General features: G+C 40.2%; 1 protein-coding gene across 1 annotated transcript in view; it reads left to right on the top strand.

Annotated features, from left to right (window-relative positions):
- PHF20 (PHD finger protein 20) overlaps nt 1-19,189 on the top strand; it is a 144,212-nt gene that overhangs the window by 14,048 nt on the left and 110,975 nt on the right. Inside the window, exon 2 of the mRNA XM_026503408.4 lies at nt 5,643-5,757. Coding sequence (XP_026359193.1) covers nt 5,675-5,757 — 83 coding nt within the window. The 5' untranslated portion in view covers nt 5,643-5,674. The remainder of the gene's footprint in view (nt 1-5,642; nt 5,758-19,189) is intronic.

The following is a 19,189-nucleotide window of genomic DNA, read 5'->3' as shown; positions in this document are numbered from 1 at the left end:
TACTAGCTGCAGAAATTGCAGAGCTATATTGATCATGTTACAGGTAGTTTGGCAGACTTTAGGGTAGGTTACTGGCAGTGGGACTGCTGGGTTGCAGATATGTGTATTTTTAATTTAAGTAATCTCTACTCCCAACATGGGGATTGAACTCATGACCCTGAGATCAAGAGTCGCATGCTCTTCTTTTTTTTTTTTTTTAAAGATTTTATTTATTTATTCGACAGAGATAGAGACAGCCAGCGAGAGAGGGGACACAAGCAGGGGGAGTGGGAGAGAAAGAAGCAGGCTCATAGCAGAAGAGCCTGATGTGGGGCTCGATCCCATAACGCCGGGATCACGCCCTGAGCCGAAGGCAGACGCTTAACCGCTGTGCCACCCAGGCGCCCCAAGAGTCGCCTGCTCTTCTGACTAAGCCAGCCAGGCGCTGCATGTGTATTTTTGTAGATAGTGCCAAGTTGCCTCTGGAAAAGCTTTTCCAATTTATGCTTCTATCAACAGTGCATAAGGATGCTTTTTTCTCCTCATCCCTGCAAACACTGGTTATCCTACCTTTAGATTTTTTTGCCTTAGAACTGAAAAATTGTTATTTTGATTTATATTTCCTTTAATTTAGGGTCAGTTTACATAGATAGAATATAACATGCTATTAGACCTTTGTATTATCTCCCCACTCCCCAGTAGTCTGCCAGTTCTTATACATTGCCTGCTTTTAAGTAAGTTGACTTTTTTGTTCTTGGTTTGTGTGCACTCTTTGTTAATATAGGAAGTTAGCTCCTTGTCATATGCATTGTAGCTGTTCCCCCCATTTCTGAAAGTGCCTTTTAAACATTATTACACAGCATATACTTAAAGCTTTTATTATTATTGATAACAGGAGCCTCGACTATGAATACTGTATTTAAGGAAATAAGGCTTTATGTCTTCTTTGTGGCAGTGGGTTCCCATTGTAGGAAATGTGAAGGAGTAATTTAAAGTTCTGTCAAGGTCTTTAAAATGGAATCCTGTATAAATACAGATTGCATAAGATTTTTTTCTCTTAATTTTCCTCCATGTTCTTATTGAATGTATTCCCTTTAACTTTTAATTCTGGAAGCTGGAGATTTTTGGAAGAATAAGCTAAGGCCCTGAAGAATGGATAAGTTAAAAGCTATGGAATCTTCCCCTTTTTGTATCTTGAGAACAATCTGTGTTTAAAACTAAATGTGAGAAGTTAAAAAAAGGAACTTCTTAGGTAACTTTTTTTTTTTTTTTTAAATTTCTGCTTCTGTCTTGAACTCTTTTTTATTTGTTAGTGTTGTTGTCAAATTAAATTGAGGCTTTTGTGGTGCCTGGCTGCCTAAGTCCATAGATGATCTCAGAGGGCTGTGAGTGCAAGCCCCATGTTGGGCGTAGAGCTTATTTAAAAACAATAACAACAAAATTAAATTGAGACTTTTAGATGATTTCTCAGGTGTCATTCCCCTTGCCCCTTGTTGGAGTTTGTTCATCTCTTTCCAGTGTTTGTGTTTGTCTTTTTGGGTGGACTGGAGCAGGGACTGAATTGGATTTCTTATTCCTAATTTCCAGCACAATGCCTTACTGATTTAATGTGAAATCTAAAAACAAACACTGCCACCCCAGAGGAGTGGAGGGATGATTGGGGATGGGACACAAAAGTCAGATTAATCCTTCATCTTATTCTTTGTGGTACTGATGTAGTTTAGGAATGTAGGTGAGGTTTGGTGGGGTGAGGTCTGGAGCCAACGGCCAAGAAAGATTCTTGAGACGTTCTTGGTGCAAAATGGTGGTTTGATTAAAGAACTGGGATGGGACCCATGGATAGAAAGAGCTGCTGCAGGGGGGTTGTGAGGCGTGGCTGATTATATACTTGGGAGTTGGGGGAAAAAGGAAAAAGGGAGGTGTCCAAAATGATTTTCATATGCTAAAGAAGACTCTCAGGATACTGGAGGCCTTGCTATTTTCAAGCTATGGTTGTTTTTCCTTCTAGTAAAGCATTAACATTATGTTGAGAGCTTCCTGGAAGAATGTCACATTTACCCTACCCAGGAGTGGGGGTAAGGGGAGAGGTTGCAGGGTGTCAGCTTATGCTTTGTCTTCAGCTAGCCTTCTGCTCCCTCTCAATACCAGAGAGTGAAACTTCAAACGGGTGGGTCAGAGTTAGAATGGAACAGGTTTTGGTTCATGGTAAGGAAGACCTTCTGACAATTCAGCCTCAAGAGGAATTGTTTCTTTCTTTCTCCCCCCTGCCCTTTTTTTTTTTTCCCTTTGAGCCCCTGGGAATAATTTGCTCATCTTCATTCATTTACTGCCTTCCTTCCACACTCCTGTATTTTAATGGAAGGCCTCCTAGGGTACCTGGGGAGAATTTGTGTGGTGAAAGAATTACTTCAGAAATCAAGCAGACCTGAGCTTTTGTTCTGGGGCTTGTCACTTAGCACCTGAACCTTAACCAAATTACTTTAAGCATAATTTCTTCATTTGTGATAATAGAATTATTAATAGTTAATAACTCCTTTATAGTCCTTACTTTGTACCCGTCCTGTGCCCCTTAAATGGATTATTTTATTTAATCCTCACACCCACTGCCTGGAGACACAGGTACTGTTATCACCGATAACCCTTTTTAAGGAGAGGAAACAAATTCAGAGGGGTTAAGTAATTTACCTAAATTCATTCAGCTAGTATGGGGTGGATTTGGGGATTGAGGTCAAGCATTTAATCCCATTACATTATATACATAGCATCTATAAAAGGGAGCTGTCCCTCTGCTGACAAATAGGAGGAGCTCAGTGAGTGTTCAGTGCCACTCTTGCCTTCTTGTTGGGCATTGCTTCTTTTTTTTCTTTTCTTTCTTTTTTTTTTAAAGTAATCTCTACACCCAACGTGGGGCTCTAATTTACAGTCCTGAGATCAAAAGTTGCATGCTCTCCCGACAGCGCCAGCCAGGCAGCCCTGGCATTACTTTTGCATATAATCTGGGAGGCCAAACTATTTTTTATGTATGTATGTATGTATGTATGTATTTGACAGAGATGGAGACAGCCAGCGAGAGAGGGAACACAAGCAGGGGGAGTGAGAGGAAGAAGCAGGCTTCCAGCGGAGGAGCCTGATGTGGGGCTCGATCCCAGATTGCCGGGATCAGGCCCTGAGCCGAAGGCAGATGCTTAACGACTGATCCACCCAGGCGCCCCTGGGAGGCCAGATTATTAATCTGTATGTTACTTATGCATGAAGTCAGAGATAAAAGGATAGATAATTTGAGGTGGTATTTGTCAATCAAGCCAAAATGAAAACTTTTTTTGGGGGGTTAGATTATTTATTTATTTATTTATTTGTCAGAGGGAGGGGGGAACACAAGCAAGGGGGAGCTGGAGAGGGAGAAGCACGCTCCCCGCTAAGCAGGGAGCCCGCCCATGCAGGGCTGGGACCATGACTTGAACGAAGGCAGACACTTAAACGACTGAGCCACTCAAGTGCCCCCAAAATGAAAAATTATACCGATTGGATTTACTTATAAGATTTAATGTCTCATTTTCCGGGAGAGTGGTAGGTAAAGCCATTCAGACCTCTGGCTCTCCCTTTCCTAGGGTTCTTATACTGGAAACACTCCTTCTTAACATAGTAACTTTTCAGTTTATTAGAATGTTTCAGCTTCCTTAATACAACTGTCAACCATTTCCTGCCTTCATTTCACTTGCTTTGTGTGTTACCTGGTATCAGCCCTTGCGAATTGGTTGTTTAATGGATAGCTCATCCTTCAAATTACATGTTTTTGTTTTTCTTATGGAAAATTTCCATTGTGAAAATCTTTTAATTTACTAAACTTTATTTTTTTCAAAGATTTTATTTATTTGAGAGATAGAGCGAGAGCCCAAGCAGGGGTAGCGGCAGGCAGAGGGAAAAGCAGACTCCCCGCTGAGCAGGGAGCCCAATGCAGGGCTGGAGCTAAGGACCCTGGGATCATGACTTAAGCCAAAAGCAGACGCTTAGCCAGCTGAACCACCCAGGTGTCCCTATGAAACTGTTTAAACGGAAAAGAACAGGTGCACCTGGCTGGCTCAGTTGGTAGAGTACGTGACTCTTGATCTCAGGGTTGTGAGTTCAAGTCCCATGTTGGGTATAGAGATTACTTCAAAAAATTAATAAATAAAAGGAGAAGAACAATCACCTACAACCTGTATTTTTCTACCAGCTTTTTTTTTTTTTTTTTTTTTTTTAAGACTTCAGTTATTTATTTGAGAGAGAGAGAAAGAGCGCACAAGCAGGGGGAGGGACAGAGGGCGAGGGAGAGAGAGAATCTTAAGCAGGCTGCATACCCAGTGCAGAGCCTGATGTGGGGCTTGATCTCTTGACCCTGAGAACATGACTTCGGCAGAAGTCAAGAGTCTGGTGCTTCACTGACTGAGCCACCCAGACACCCCTAAACACACATGAGTTTTAAAGATTAATTTATTTTAGAGAGAGAGAGAGTGTGTGCAGGTGGGGGAGGGGCGGGAGTAAAGGGAGGGGGAGCCCAACATGGGGCTTGATCCCAGGACTCTGTGATCATGACCTGAGCTGAAACCAAGAATTGGACATTTAATTGACTGCGCCACTCAGGTGTCCCAAACATACATGAGTTTTAATGTGGGCTCAAAGTGGTGTATTTTGGGATCCTGCCTTTTCATGTAATGTACTGCAAACAAATTCTTCCTAAGATGTGATGGCATTACACATCAGATATGAGGATCCACTTGTGTGATTTTTCCACATTCAGTCCACTACAAAGATTGTGTTTCTGGTATGAGGCAGATGTTGACTTGGCAGTGCTGTGGTGTTGCTTGGGCAGTATAAACTTTTGAGACCCAAAGTTTAGTGCAGGAAAATGCAGTTTGAGGTAACCTGCTGTGTGAGCATCTCCTGCTTAAGTGCCCCAACAGCTCAGAGTGGCTACATTTCCATCAGAACCATGTCTGGCCCCTAAAGATAAATTTTATTCACCAGCATCCCAGTATCCAAAGATTTGATGAATTACTTAGGAAAATATAAGTTGTCAGAATGAACTCAAGAAGAGGCAGAAAATATAAATAGAACAAAAAAGTATAGTTCTTCCTTGTCTGGCCTTCCAAGTAGGGCCAGAAATCAGAGTCTCAGCTTTTGTTTACTTCTTTTGTATTACTTAAAATTCGTAGGAGTTGCAGCTTGTAGTTATTCATCTGTTTACTGGCTACATTTTTGTCTCCCCCCAGTGGACTAGAGGCTTCATGAGGACAGGAACTGTGTCTCTTTTGGTCTTTACCGTTTTCCTAGTCTCTCAGCAGATACTTGTTGACAACGCATTAGCAAATGATTGTATTTAATGTGGAGAACAATAGTTTTTTTGGAGTTCTGAGGGGTGCCCCTTATAAGTGAGTCCTTGGTCAGCATGGTTGAGTGTGGGTTCTCCTCATGGCTTCTGGAAGTACAGATTGCTGCATAATAGAGAAGGAGCCAGTGGAGGGCACACCTGTGTTAGGATGAGAGCAGGCTTAAAGAAGCCACTGGCAGTTTCCTGGAGCTTTTTGTTTTGAATAATGCCTGTTTGTCTTTTATGTGTAGTGAGCGATGCTACACTCTGGGCAGACTTTGCCTAAGTTTCATAAATATTTAATTGGCTTTTTCAGGAGAATAAAGGCAGCCCCGCTGATGACTGAAAATGACAAAGCATCCACCTAACAGACGAGGAATCAGCTTTGAAGTGGGAGCCCAGTTGGAAGCCCGGGACCGATTAAAAAACTGGTACTTTTACATTTTTCTGTTAATTAAATTCCTCAGTAAAGGATTTTTGCTAGCATTGATAAAAAGGGGTAGCCTGGGCTTTTCTCTAGTGTTTTCCTGCTCCCTGACTCTTGGAAGGTAGAAGGAGACTTAAGCCTAGAGCTGTGGAAATGTCCTTTCTTTTTGGTGCTGGGATCCCTCTGTCATGGAGACCATCCAGTGACTACTTGTTAATACTTGTTTCTCCTTTCTGCCTGTTTGGGGAAAGGACTGATGGGAAAAAGAAGCATGGATGGCTACAAGGCAGGGAACAGTTAAAAGTGGCAGCTCTCTTGTTCTTGCCTGCCTGTCTGGAAGAGGAGAGGAAAGATCAGGGATGGAAGAATGAAGGAAAGGGATTAGATTGGAATAGTTTGTGTGTTGTGAACAACCCCTCCTGTTTTCTGGGTGTATGTTATGGTTGAAATTTAGTCATCACTCAGTAGGGGTGATTAAATTTAGAGGCTGAGGGGTTGTAGTCCTGACTTGTCATTGACTTGTGACCTCTGGGTGGTAATTACCACTTTGAGCATCAGCTTCATCTGTAAATGTGTGGGTAGTAGTAATATCAACCTCAGAGTTTTTCTGAGAATCAAATAATGGAATATGTGGAGAAAGGCCTTCCTTACCAACTGTAAAATGATGGTTGTTGTTGAGAACATCCTAGAATTTGGTCATTTGTTAATGCTTAAGATAAAGGTGGGGGTTTCAGAACTCAAGCCTTTCTGAGTTTTCATAAGGAAGAGTGTAGCCCTTTTGGGGAGTTTTCTCAAAATAGACTGACCAGTTCCTGGGGTGTAGGAAGAGAAAAGAGAGAAAAAGAGAAGCAGGGAAATCTTGGCAGGGGCAGAAAATGTCTCTGCTGCCTTTTGGGGCTAGAAGATTTGATATATGAATTATGGACATTTTGAACACCTAGTTGTTTTAGGCTGTTTGTATTATCTGTAATTATTTACCTTTTTTGTTTTCCCTCAGCTCTTTTTAAGGCAGCTTAATCAAGGGAGGGAATTCTTTTTTAATGTGGAAAAAATTAAAATATAGAAAAAGTAAAAAAGTACAGCTAGCCATAAAATAATCTGTATACTTATCACTCAGAATTAAAAAATATTAATAAATATTAGTAAAACAAATTAGTGTGTAAAATTTAATAATAAAATTTATTAATAAATTAATAAATGTTACTCAGAATAAATAAAACATTTTTGTTTTATTTATGTTTAAAAAATTAAGGGTATAAAACATTTCTGATTTAATACAAGTATCTTTTATACGTTACCGATTCAGTTCCCCTTCTGTGTTCCATAGAGGCAACCAGCATCCTGAAGTTGGTTGTATCCTTTCTGTCCATGTTTTTACATTTTTACTATATATATATATATATATGTTTCATAAATAATAGTTAGAATCACTTTAGGTACTTTAAATGCGAATATAAGTGATATTATATTGTTTGTTTCTTTTCTTTAGCTTATGTTTGTATAATTTACTCATAGTGATATATAAGATACTCATCCTAACTTCTGTGTACAGTTCTGTTTATGAATATACCATATTAAAAAAAAAGAATATATCGTATTTTGTTTATCTAGTCTCCTACTGGTAGACATTTAGATTCCAATTTTTCACTTTATTTATTTTAAAGTAAGCTCTAGGCCCAATGTGGGGCTTGAACTAATAACCCGAAGGTCAAGAGTCACATGCTGTACCTACTGAGCCAGCCAGGCGCCCCTCCAATTTTTCCACTTTAAACATGATGTTGCTATGGTTAGCTCGGAAGAGTGTGCCACTCTTGATCTTAGGGTCATGAGTAAGAGCCCCATGTTAGTGTAAAGATTACTAAAAAGAATAAATAAATTAATGGGGCGCCTGGGTGGTGCAGTCGTTAAGCATCTGCCCGGCTCAGGGTGTGATCCCAGTGTTCTGGGATTGAGCCCCACGTCAGGCTCCTCCGCTGGGAGCCTGCTTCTTCTTCTCCCACTCCCCCTGCTTGTGTTCCCTCTCTCGCTGGCTGTCTCTGTCATGTCAAATAAATAAACAAAATCTTAAAAAAAAACAAACAAACCCAACACAGTGTTGTTGTAAACATCTCTGTAAATGACTTTATTGTGTGTCCATTTGCTAGAATACTTCTTGGGCAGTGGCTTTCAAACCTTTTTTATGGCAACTTATAGTAAGATATTTTAAATCCAGTGTAGTACCCATCCATATACACATATAAATTTAACTGAAGCAAAAATTTTTAGAAACAGTTCTTAACCTTAGGACATGCATTATATTCTGATGTTTTCCCTCTAGGTTGTATGTATGTTTCCTGAACATATGCACAAATGCTGGTCTAGAATCATTAATTTGATTTTATAATCTAATGGGTCATGAACTGCTGTTTGATAAGCCCTACTCCAGTGAATTTGTTGAGTAATATGATATACACATTTTCAGTTTTACTGGAAGTTGCCAAGTTTATCTCCAAAATGCTTGTACTAAATAACACCCCTACAGCAGTGCATAAAACTTCCTGTTTTTCCACATCCTTATCAATCCTTGCTTTTTACAGATTTTCTGGTTTTGCCAATCTGTTGGTTATGAAACTTTGTTTTATTCTATGTTGCCTGTACTTCTAGTGAGGTTGAGCGTTTTCTGTGTGTTGTGTGACTTGCTTTTGACTATTTTCCTATTTGGTTGTCTTTTCTTAGTGATTTATTAGTGTTTTACTAATATGTTACAGATTCCAATTGTTTGTCGGTTTGTGTTGCAGAAATCTTCCAGTCTGTAAGCTTGTCTTTTCAGCTTGTTTCTGGTATCTTTCGTGGCACATAATACTCTCCAAAATTCTTCTAAAAGTTTTAAAGTTTTGCTTTTCATATTTTGATCTTTATTTACCTAGAATTGATCTTGTGTATGGGATGAACTTGGTCTAATTTTTTTTATTCACCGTTTAAATAATCAGTTGCCCCAACATTGTTTATAGGACAGTCCATTCTTTCCCCACTGATCTGCAGTACCATGTCTGTATACCAAGTCCCATAACATGGGTCTCTTCTTAGCTCTTTATTCTGTTCTATTAATTTATATTTACTCTGGTGCTAATAGCAACACATTATCTAATTCATATTGCTTTAAAGTAAGTCTTGATAGGTGTTAAGACAGATTTTGCTCCTTTGTGCTTAATTTTACTTGTTGTTTTCTTAGACCTTTACTCTTATTTTTTTAAAAATTGAAGTATAATTGACATTCAGTGTTACATTAGTTTCAGGTGTAGACCTTTACTTTTTTTTTTTTTTTTTAAGATTTTATTTATTTATTTGACAGAGAGAGAGACAGCCAGCGAGAGAAGAAACACAAGCAGGGGGAGTGGGAGAGGAAGAAGCAGGCTCATAGCGGAGGAGCCTGATGTGGGGCTCGATCCCACAACGGCAGGATCACGCCCTGAGCCGAAGGCAGGCGCTTAACCGCTGTGCCACCCAGGCGCCCCTAGACCTTTACTTTTGATGTGAATTTTTATTTTAAAGTTTTTTAAATTTTTAAAATGATTTATTTATTTGAGAGAGAGGGAGGGAGGGAGGGAGGGAGGAGAGTGTGTGTGTGAGTGGGGGGAGGACAGAGACAGAGAATCTCAAGGCGACTCCGTGCTGAGCATGGGGCCTCATGTGGGGCTCAGTCCCACCACCCTGAGATTGTGACCTGAGCTGAAACCAAGAGTCAGATGCCCAGCCTACTGAGCCACCCAGGCATCCCTGGATCTTTTTATATTACATTTTCTCTTTGGTTATTGGTGATATTTAGTCATGCTGTTTTGTTATTGTTGACCAAATTCAGTGTGTGAACTTTACTGAGAACATAGTTTAACAGACTGAGCCACCCAGGCGTCCTACTGAGATCATAGTTTAAAAGCAACTGCTAAACAAAGATTTATGACATTTGTGAGATTGTTAAAAATTTGAACATTGGTTAATGATATTAAAGCATCATTGTTAACTCTTTTAGGTATAGAAATGATATAGTTATGTTTTTAAAAAGTCCTCTTTTTTTTTTAAGATTTTATTTATTTATTTGTCAGCGAGTGAACGCGAGCAAGTGAGCACAAGCAGGGGGAGTGGCAGGCAGAGGGAGAAGCAGGCTCCCCGCTGAGCAAAGAGCCTGATGCGGGACTCATCCCAGGACCCTGGGATCATGACCTGAGCTGAAGGCAGATGCTTAACTGACTGAACCACCCAGGCATCCCTAAAAAGTCCTCATTTTTTAGAGATTACATACTGACATATATGAATAAAATTATTTGTTGTCTGGGACTTTCTTCAAAGATATTATGAAGGGAGGAAAGGATGGGAGGATAGAGGAAGCAAAAGTGGTCGTAAGTCGTGGGTATGTGAGAGTTTATTGCTGTATAAACTGTATAAACTTGTATCCAGAAACCTTGCTGCATTTTCATACTTGTCGTACTAGTTCTTTTGGATTTTCTGTGTAGATTATTATATATATGCAAACAGGTATATTGCCTCTTACTTTCCAGTCCTTAAGCCTCTCATTTCTTTTCCTTCCTTCCTTCTTTACTGCTTTTTCTTTCTCTCTCTCTCTCACACATTTTCATTGACCAGGACCACACCGGCATGGTGTTAAATTGTAGTAGTGGTGATAGTGGCCTTCTGTGTCTTATTGTTTGATTAGCAGGAGCACATGTGAAGGTTTATCATTAAGTATAATGTTTAATGTTAAGATCATGGTAGGTTATTTAATCAGATTAAGGTAGTTTCTTCCTGTTTATTCCTGGTCCGCTGGAAGTTGTTTCTGTTTCTGTTTTGTTTTTTTTCCCTGGCCTGAGTGACTGTTGAGTTTCATCTAATGCTTTCTGGACATCTAATTAATTGACCGTATACATTTTGGTCTCTTCATTGTGTTAGTATGGTATATGACATTAGTAGATTTTCTAATGTTGCACATTTCTTGCCTGCATGCCTGGATAGACCCTGTTAGGTCATTTATATAATAAATTGTGGGATTCAGTTTGCTAGTATTTTATTTGGGATTTTGATATCCATGTTCACTAGTACTTTTGGTTTTGATCTTTTCTTGCACCATCCTTGTCTAGTTTCAGTCTATTGTTATAGAAGTCTTAGGAAGTGAGGTAGTTTTTTCTTCCCCCCCCGGAATCGTTTTTTTTTTTTAAGATTTTATTTATTTATTTGAGAGAGAGAGAGCATGTGTGGGGCTGGGTAGAGGAGTAGAGGGGGAGGGAGAGGGGAAAGCAGAGTCTGCGCTGAGTGCAGAGCTCTATGTGGGGCTTGATCCCAGGACCCTGAGATCATGATCTGAGCCAAAACCAAGAGTCATATGCTTAACTGACTGAGCCACCCAGGTGCCCCATCTGGAACAGTTTCTTGAAGCTTTGCTAGACCTTGCCAATAACCCCTCCACCCTTTTTTTTTTTTTAAGATTTTTTTTATTTATTTATTTGACAGAGATAGAGACAGCCAGCGAGAGAGGGAACACAAGCAGGAGGAGTGGGAGAGGAAGAAGCAGGCTCCTAGCGGAGGAGCCTGATGTGGGGCTCGATCCCATAACGCCGGGATCACGCCCTGAGCCAAAGGCAGACGCTTAACTGCTGTGCCACCCAGGCGCCCCCCCCCTTTTTTTTTTTTAAGATTTTATTTATTTGTCAGAGAGAGCACAAGCAGGGGGAGTGGCAGGCAGAGGGAGAAGCAGGTTCCCTCCTGAGCAAGGAGCTGGATATGAAGCTTGATCCCTGGCCCTGGGATCATGACCTGAGCCAAAGGCAGATGCCCAACCGACTGAGCCACCCAGGCATCCCGCCAATACCCCTTTTTATAAAAATAAATTTTAGACTTCTAAATCAAATACTTTACTTTTTAAAAGTTTTTATTATTTTTTTAGGTGGGGCGGAGCAGAGGGAGAGGGGGGGAGAGAGAATCTTAAGCAGGCTCCGCATGGAGCCTGACGTGGGGCTCGATCTCACAACCCTGAAATCATGACCTGAGTCGAAATCAAAAGTCAGACCCTTAACTGACTGAGCCACCCAGGTACCCCTCAAATATTTTAATTGTTAGTTTTCTGCTATTTTCATTTTCTTGAGTCAATTATCTTGATTTTATTTATGCTTATGTCATATTTTTTTCAAGTATGTTAGCAATTTAGTTTATATAATATATAGTAAGTAACATAGGAAAAAGTTACTTGTAATTCTACCAACCTAACAAGGTAGTCTTTTTTGTAATTGCTTATATATAAAATAGGCATGATCATGGGGCACCTGCCTGTCTCAGTTGGTGGAGTATACGACTCTTGATCTTGGGTTATGAGTTCGAGCCCCATGTTGAGTGTAGAGATTGCATGAAAAGTTCTGTTTGGGGCGCCTGGGTGGCTCAGTCATTAAGCATCTGCCTTTGGCTCAGGGCGTGATCCCTGGGTCCTGGGATCGAGCCCCACATTGGGCTCCATGCTCCACTGGGAGCCTGTTTCTTCCTCTCCCACTCCTCCTGCTTGTGTTCCCTCTCTCACTGGCTGTCTTTCTCTCTGTTAAATAAATGAATAAAATCTTAAAAAAAGAAAAAAGTTCTGTTTAAATGGGCATGGGGCACCTGGGTAGCATAGTTGGTTAAGCTTCGGACTCTTGATTTTGGCTCAGGTCATGATCTTATGGTTGCCGGATTGAATCCAGGTCAGAGTCTGCTTGTCTTACTCTCACTTTGCCCCTCTGTGCGTGTGCATGCTCTCACTCTCAAATAAATAAAATAGGCATGACCTTTGTGTACATAAGATTTTTATATATTCTTTAACTTTTTTAGTTCTTATGATAGTATAATGTAATAGATAACTGTTCTCTTAAGTGGATAAACTATCTCAGATGGTTATTCTACCTTTGTATAGAACTTTTTGCTTCCAATTTTTTTTATTTTTAAATTTTATTTATTTTTAAAAGATTTTGTTTACTTATTTGACAGAGCAAGAGAGCACAAGTAGGGGGAGCAGCAGAGGGAGAGGGAGAAGCAGGCTCCCCGCTGAGTAAGGAGCCTGATGCAGGGCTTTATTCCAGGACCCTGACATCATGACCTGAGCCCAAGGTAGAATCTTAACTGACTGAGCCACCCAGGTGCCCCAACTTCCAATTTGTTTTTAAAGATTTAGTTTTTAGAGAGAGAAAGAGAAAGTGGGAAGGGCAAAGGGAGAGGGAGAGAGAGAATCGCAAGCAGACTCCACACCGAACACAGAGCTTGGGGCTTGATCTCACAAGCCTAAGATCAGGACCTGAGTCCAAACCCAGGAATTGGAGGATGCTCAACCAGTTGTGCCACCCAGGCACCCCTGCTTCCAATTTTTTTTTCCCCACAGTTCCACAGAAAGTGGTTTATATTGCTTTTAGAAGAAATTAAGATACGTTCAGAACTTTCATTAGTGAAGAAAAGCTGTTAGAACTAGAAATCTTTTCTAAACATTATTTGGCAGCTGATAAAAGGTTTCCCACTTGCAGCCTGAGCTGATACAGCTAACTGCTTAGAAGTGGGGCTTGTGCTTGTGACTGGTGTACCAAGTGTCAGGTCTGACCTCCTTGCCCTGATGCCTGCAGTGCTCCTTCTTCTCCAGCACCCACTCATGGCTCTTCCTCACCACCCCGTGCCTTGCTGTCCAGTATGGACACTGTTTAGGTGTGTTTGTTAGGTGTTGCCTATGGGGCAGGCAGTGGGCCAACCTACTCTGGTGGCAGCACAGGCGAGGATCAGCTTATGAGAGTCTGGCACTATCTAAGGACAGCCAGAAGCCCCATTACCAGTGGTGTAGAGATTACTTAAAAAGAAAGAGGCGATGATTAAAAAAAAATAATGAAGGATTTGTTTTATTATCTTATTATCTTTAGTGGTTGTTTTTTCACCCTGAGAAAGTGATCATTTACATTACAATAAGGGGTATTTCTTCAGAGTGGAGCCGCATACTGAGTTTTTAGTACGCTGAGGTAAGATGTGGTTGTGGGGGTTAGGGTCTAACTCTTCATCACTTATTTCCTTTTGATTTTTAACTTCTGAATCCTTGGATTATTTGTTCTTATTTTGGGGATCCTAAAGTAAATGAGCTTCAAGCTTTTTATTATGAAAATTTTCAAACATAATGAAAAGTTGAAAGAACAGTGTAATAAACACTGTACCTTCCACCTCTGTTCATGAATAGTTAACATATTTACCCAATTTGATTTATATACTTTTTATAATGTAATTAATCATAATTAGCGGTAACGTTATATTTAGTATCCATAATATTTAGTATCCGAACTGTATTCAGATTTTCCTGTTGTTCCAAGAATGTCATTTTTCAAAATTGAGATCAGTAATCAAGACTGGCCCATTAAATTTTTTTTAATGGCAGAGAATCTACTTTTCCTTTTATATTTTATCTTATTTTTCTAAGTTTATTATTTTTTTTATTAATCTCTACACCCACCATGGGGCTCAAACTCAGTGCCCTGAGATCAAGAGCCATATGTTCTTCTGTCTGAGAGCCAGCCAGGTGTCCCTACATTTTTTTTTTTTTTTAAGATTTTATTTATTTATTAGAGAGAAAGAGAGAGAGAGAGAAAGCATGAGCAGGGGGAGGGGCAGAGGGAGAAGCAGGTTCCCCACTGAGCAGGGAGCCAGATGCTGGGCTCCATCCTAGGACTCTGGGATCATGGCCTGAGTGGAAGGCAGACACTTACCCAACTGAGCCACCCAGGTGCCCCAATTTATTTATTTTTTTTAAGAGTTCTGAACAGTTGTTTTGTAGAATATTCTGCATGCTGGGTTGGTCACATTGTTTTCTTATGGTGAATTTCCCTTGTTTCTTGTATTCTCATATGTTTCCTGTAAACTGAAAGTTAGGTCTAGACATCAGAATTAACATTTGTTTTCAGAATGTTTCATTGGTAATGGTGTGTGTTTCATATTGTATCACATCAGGGGACACACAAAGCTTAGGTTGTCCACTGTTCCATGTATCTCTTCCGTAAGGAAGTGACTGTCATCTCTCACCATTTTAAAGGTATATTTTTCTCTGTGAAAGTAGTAAATAATTTGTGGGGATGCTTTGGTGCATGTCAGTATCCTGTTAAGTCACACCCTTTACCTGATGATTTCAGCATCCATTGATAATCCTTGCCTGAATTTATTATTACACTGAAAGTGGAAGAATAGTGATTTTCTGCCTCTATCATTGGCTTTATGTTTTGTGTTTTATTAGTGACATTCTTTTGCAAGAAGAGCTTTTTTTTTCTCTTTTTTTCTTTTTTAAGATTTTATTTATTTGTCAGAGAGAGAGAGAGTACAGGCAGGAGGAGTGGCAGGCGGCGGGAGAGGCAGACTCCCCACTGAGCAGGGAAGCAGATTCAGGACTTGATCCCAGCACCCTGGGATCATGACCTGAGCTGAAGGCAGACGCTTTAACCGACTGAGCCACCCAGGCATCCCTTTCTTTTTTCACTTTTAAGGATCACCAAAACTCAGGGGTGCCTGAGTGGCTCAGTCGGTTAAGCGTCTGCCTTCAGCTCACGTCATGATCCCAGGGTCCTAGGATCGAACCCCATGTCTGGCTCCTTGCTCAGTGGAGAGCCTGCTTCTCCCTCTCCCTCTGCTTGCCGCTCTGCCTACTTGGGCTTTCTCTCTCTGTCAAATAAATAAATCTTAAAAATAAATAATCTTAATAAAATCTTAAAAAAAAGGATCACCAAAACTCAGATTATTTAGTATGGTGTTATAGTCGGTTACATTCATTATTCTCTTTGGTCCTAAAATTATCCCAAATTTAGCTAGTGGGAGGCCCTTTAAACCTGGTTCTTTGTTCTTTTGACACAGTTCTGTTAGTCCTTGAATATTTTCTTTTTTTCTGGCACTACTTAGAAGGCCCACATTTATTTTGCCCATGTCATGCTCTAGACCCTGGAGTCCATTTCTCCAGGGAGGCCTAATTCCTTTTAGGTGGAAGTAGTGTTTAGAAATAAAGCTCTGGGCCTTGGGTGTGGTTATTGCTGCTAGAATGTTATTGCTTTTAGGCCTTTTCAGTGGATAGAGCTAAGAAATAAAATTTTTGAAAAGTTGTGAGTTCATTTTGGTATTTCCAATTTAAATTTAATATTTTGTAATTTATATTTTGATTTTTATTTTTGCCTTTCCTCTTATTTTGAAAATCTTTGTTTCTTTTATTTCTAAAATTTAATTTTTAATTAATTAGTTAATTTTAGAGTGGAGGAGGGAGAGAAAATCTTAAGCAGGCTCCATGACTCTGAGATCATTACCTGAGCTGAAACCAAGAGTTGGACGCTTAACTGACTGAGCTACCCAGGTGCTGCTCTGAGTTCTTTTTTAATACTCCTGCAGTATAATTTTCTACATTTTAAGTTATTTTTAAATATATATACAGTAAAATTCCCCCCTTTTTTGGCATACATGCCTATGAGTTTTAACACATGTATAGATTCTTATAAGCGTCACAACTTACAGGATAAGGAGAACACCTAAAGAATTTGCTTATGCTATACCTTTGCCAGTCTATAATTATTTGGTTTGATTTTTAAAAATTTTTAAAGATTTTATTTGTTAATTTATTTAATTAATTTATTTTTTGAGAGAAAGCACACGAATGCATGCCTCAAGTTGGGGGTGGAGGGGCAGAGGGAGAGGGGGAGAGAGAATCCTAAGCAGGCTCAGGCTCATTGTGGAACCTGTTGCGGGGCTCGATTTCAGGACTCTGAGATCATGACCAAGCCAAAGTCAAGAGTCGTACACCCAACTGGCTGAGCTACCCAGGCCCCCAAAGATTTTATTTATTTATTTATTTATTTATTTATTTTTTTTTTTTAAAGATTTTATTTATTTATTTGACAGAGAGAGAGACAGCCAGTGAGAGAGGGAACACAAGCAGGGGGAGTGGGAGAGGAAGAAGCAGGCTCATAGCCGAGGAGCCTGACGTGGGGCTCGATCCCATAATGCCGGGATCACGCCCTGAGCCGAAGGCAGACGCTTTAACCGCTGTGCCACCCAGGCGCCCCACCAAAGATTTTATTTTTATCTCCACATCCAGTGTGGGGCTTAATCTCACAACCCAAGATCAAGAGTCACATGCTCCACTGAGTGAGCCAGCCAAGTACTCCTGATTATTTTTTTATTTGTTTATCTGTCCTACTAGGGTTCTCTGAGAAGCAATGCAGTTGATTGATTTGGAAACCCCCTATAGGGAGAAATGGGGAGTGAGGGGAAGAGGCTGGGAGAGCCTTCAGACTGTCTTGCAAGTCTTACCCCTGGGGGGGAGAGAAAAGGAAGGTAGGATGTCTTCCATTGAAATACAGTTCTCAGAAAGTTTTGGTAAAGGAGATGGAGATTTCTTAAGCCAATGTTACTGTCAAAAGAGTCTTGTCTCTTAGGAGGAGTCTTATCTTAGTATACCTGCTCACTCAGTCCTTGGCTGGGAGCAACCTTAGGGAAGTGTGGAGATGGCACCGAGGTTGGGATGGGTTTAGAGCCTTTGCAGCTGGGGTTATCTACTATGTACTTGATAAGGATGTGATGGGTGCATTTGCAAGGCAGCCATGGGTGGGCTATCAATTTTGTTTGCTGATATATCTCTAGTGCCTGAAAATTGCACCTGGCATATAATAGGTAATCAAGTGTTTGTGGACCAAGTTCCAGATGATTGTAGGAAAACATTTTTCTGGGTTGTTCTGATTGCTTACATCTTAAGTCTGAGAGATTTTTTTTTTTAATATTGCAGAATTAGATAGCAATTATGTGCACTGACTGTGCCAGGCTCCCCATATGCAGCTTCTCCATTAAATCTTCTCAGCAAGCTATGTTGTTTATTGTTTCAATTTTATAAATGAGGGAAGAAACCAAGGCTCACAGAGGTAAAAGTCCTTTGTTCCAAATTTCACAGCTAGTGTGTGGTGGAGCTGGAATCGAAGCCCTGTTGATCTGACTCCAAACACTGGCTCTGCCTCCCAGGTGATCCCTTTCTCTAGTGGTATTTTTCTGAGTGCTCGTCCATATTTTCTGGATTTGCTGCTAGGTTGCAACAAACAAACAAACAAACAACCGGGATGAAAAGGGTTAAGGTATTTTTCAAAACCCATGTGACAGTAGACATGTATGAAGATACAAATGTGACCCAGAGTCGGTGAGTGGGTCTTTCTGGATTAATGCTTTGATATTTTTAATAGGTCTGTATCTTTGATTTATTTTGTCTGTGATGCTTATACAGAAGCCTGGTTTCTCTCTTACTTTGTCTACTACACATGTACTTACGTTAAACAACAATAGCAATGGTAGCTAACATTTATCGGAAATTTTCTATGTGTCAGGTATGATGCTGATTGCTCTAATTGCTTTACAGGAGGTATCTCGTTTAATCTCCAAAAGCAAGCCCACTTGGAACTGAATCTCAGAAGTAAAATGACTTGCCCAAGGTCACAGATTTTTTTTTTTTTAATTTTATTTTTAAGTAATCTTTACACCCAACATGGGGCTCGAACTCAACCCTGAGCTCAAGAGTCACATGCTCTTCCAACTGAGCCAGCTGGGCACCCTACCAGGATCACAGATTAATCACTGATGAATCTGAGACTTAACTTGATTTTGTTAGAAAACTGTTTTATGTATACCTTATCAGAATTCATTTGTAAATCATCCAAACCAGCTTTTCCTTCCTAAATTCTGGGGTCCCAAAGAAATCATAGGATTAGGATTTTTATTATTTAGAGAGGGGAGTTTGTAAAATACAGATTTAGACTTTCCATGGGGGTTGTTAGTTCTCAAAACAGTTTATCTCACCAAACAGGCTATGGAATACTGATAAGAATTCATGTTCTAATTTTGGACCTACCACTTTGGGACACAACTTCCAGTTACCCATTTCCTACTCTGTGGATGGTATAATCCTGCCTGTCCACTTTACCTCTGGGGTTATGCAGATGAATTGACTCCCATGTGAGAGGCTGCAGTCTCCTAGCAATGCTGTTTGGTGGCTAGAACCGGAAACTGCTAGTTCTGCCTCCCTCCGCCTTGTTCCCTTCATCTGTCAGGAGCGCACCATCTGCCTCTAACAGTAGGCCTTGCCTTCTCTCTTCTTGCCCAGAACACGGTGAAAAACTCCTTCTGTCTGTTGCTTTCCTGACTCTTTGGCACATTTCCACTGCTTTGTTTCCATATAAGTTGATCACGGTCTCCTTCCACTTTTTGTACAAAGGATTTTAAAATCTGAGTTGCATAATGTCCTTAGCTCTCCTCTTAATTTTTTTTCTTCTTTTGTCGTTGTTAGAATTATTTGCACTGATCAAGTCTGAGTTCCTAGTTCTTACCTCTTCACTTCTTGTACCATCCTTTTTTTTCTTTATTCTTTTTTATTCTTTCTTTATTATTATTTTTTTTTAAAGATTTTTTATTTATTT

This window comes from Ursus arctos, unplaced genomic scaffold, assembly GCF_023065955.2.
Source record: "Ursus arctos isolate Adak ecotype North America unplaced genomic scaffold, UrsArc2.0 scaffold_16, whole genome shotgun sequence".
NCBI classification, from domain to species: domain Eukaryota; kingdom Metazoa; phylum Chordata; class Mammalia; order Carnivora; family Ursidae; genus Ursus; species Ursus arctos.
Note: the sequence above shows the minus strand (reverse complement) of the source record. Positions and strands in the feature narration are given on the sequence as shown.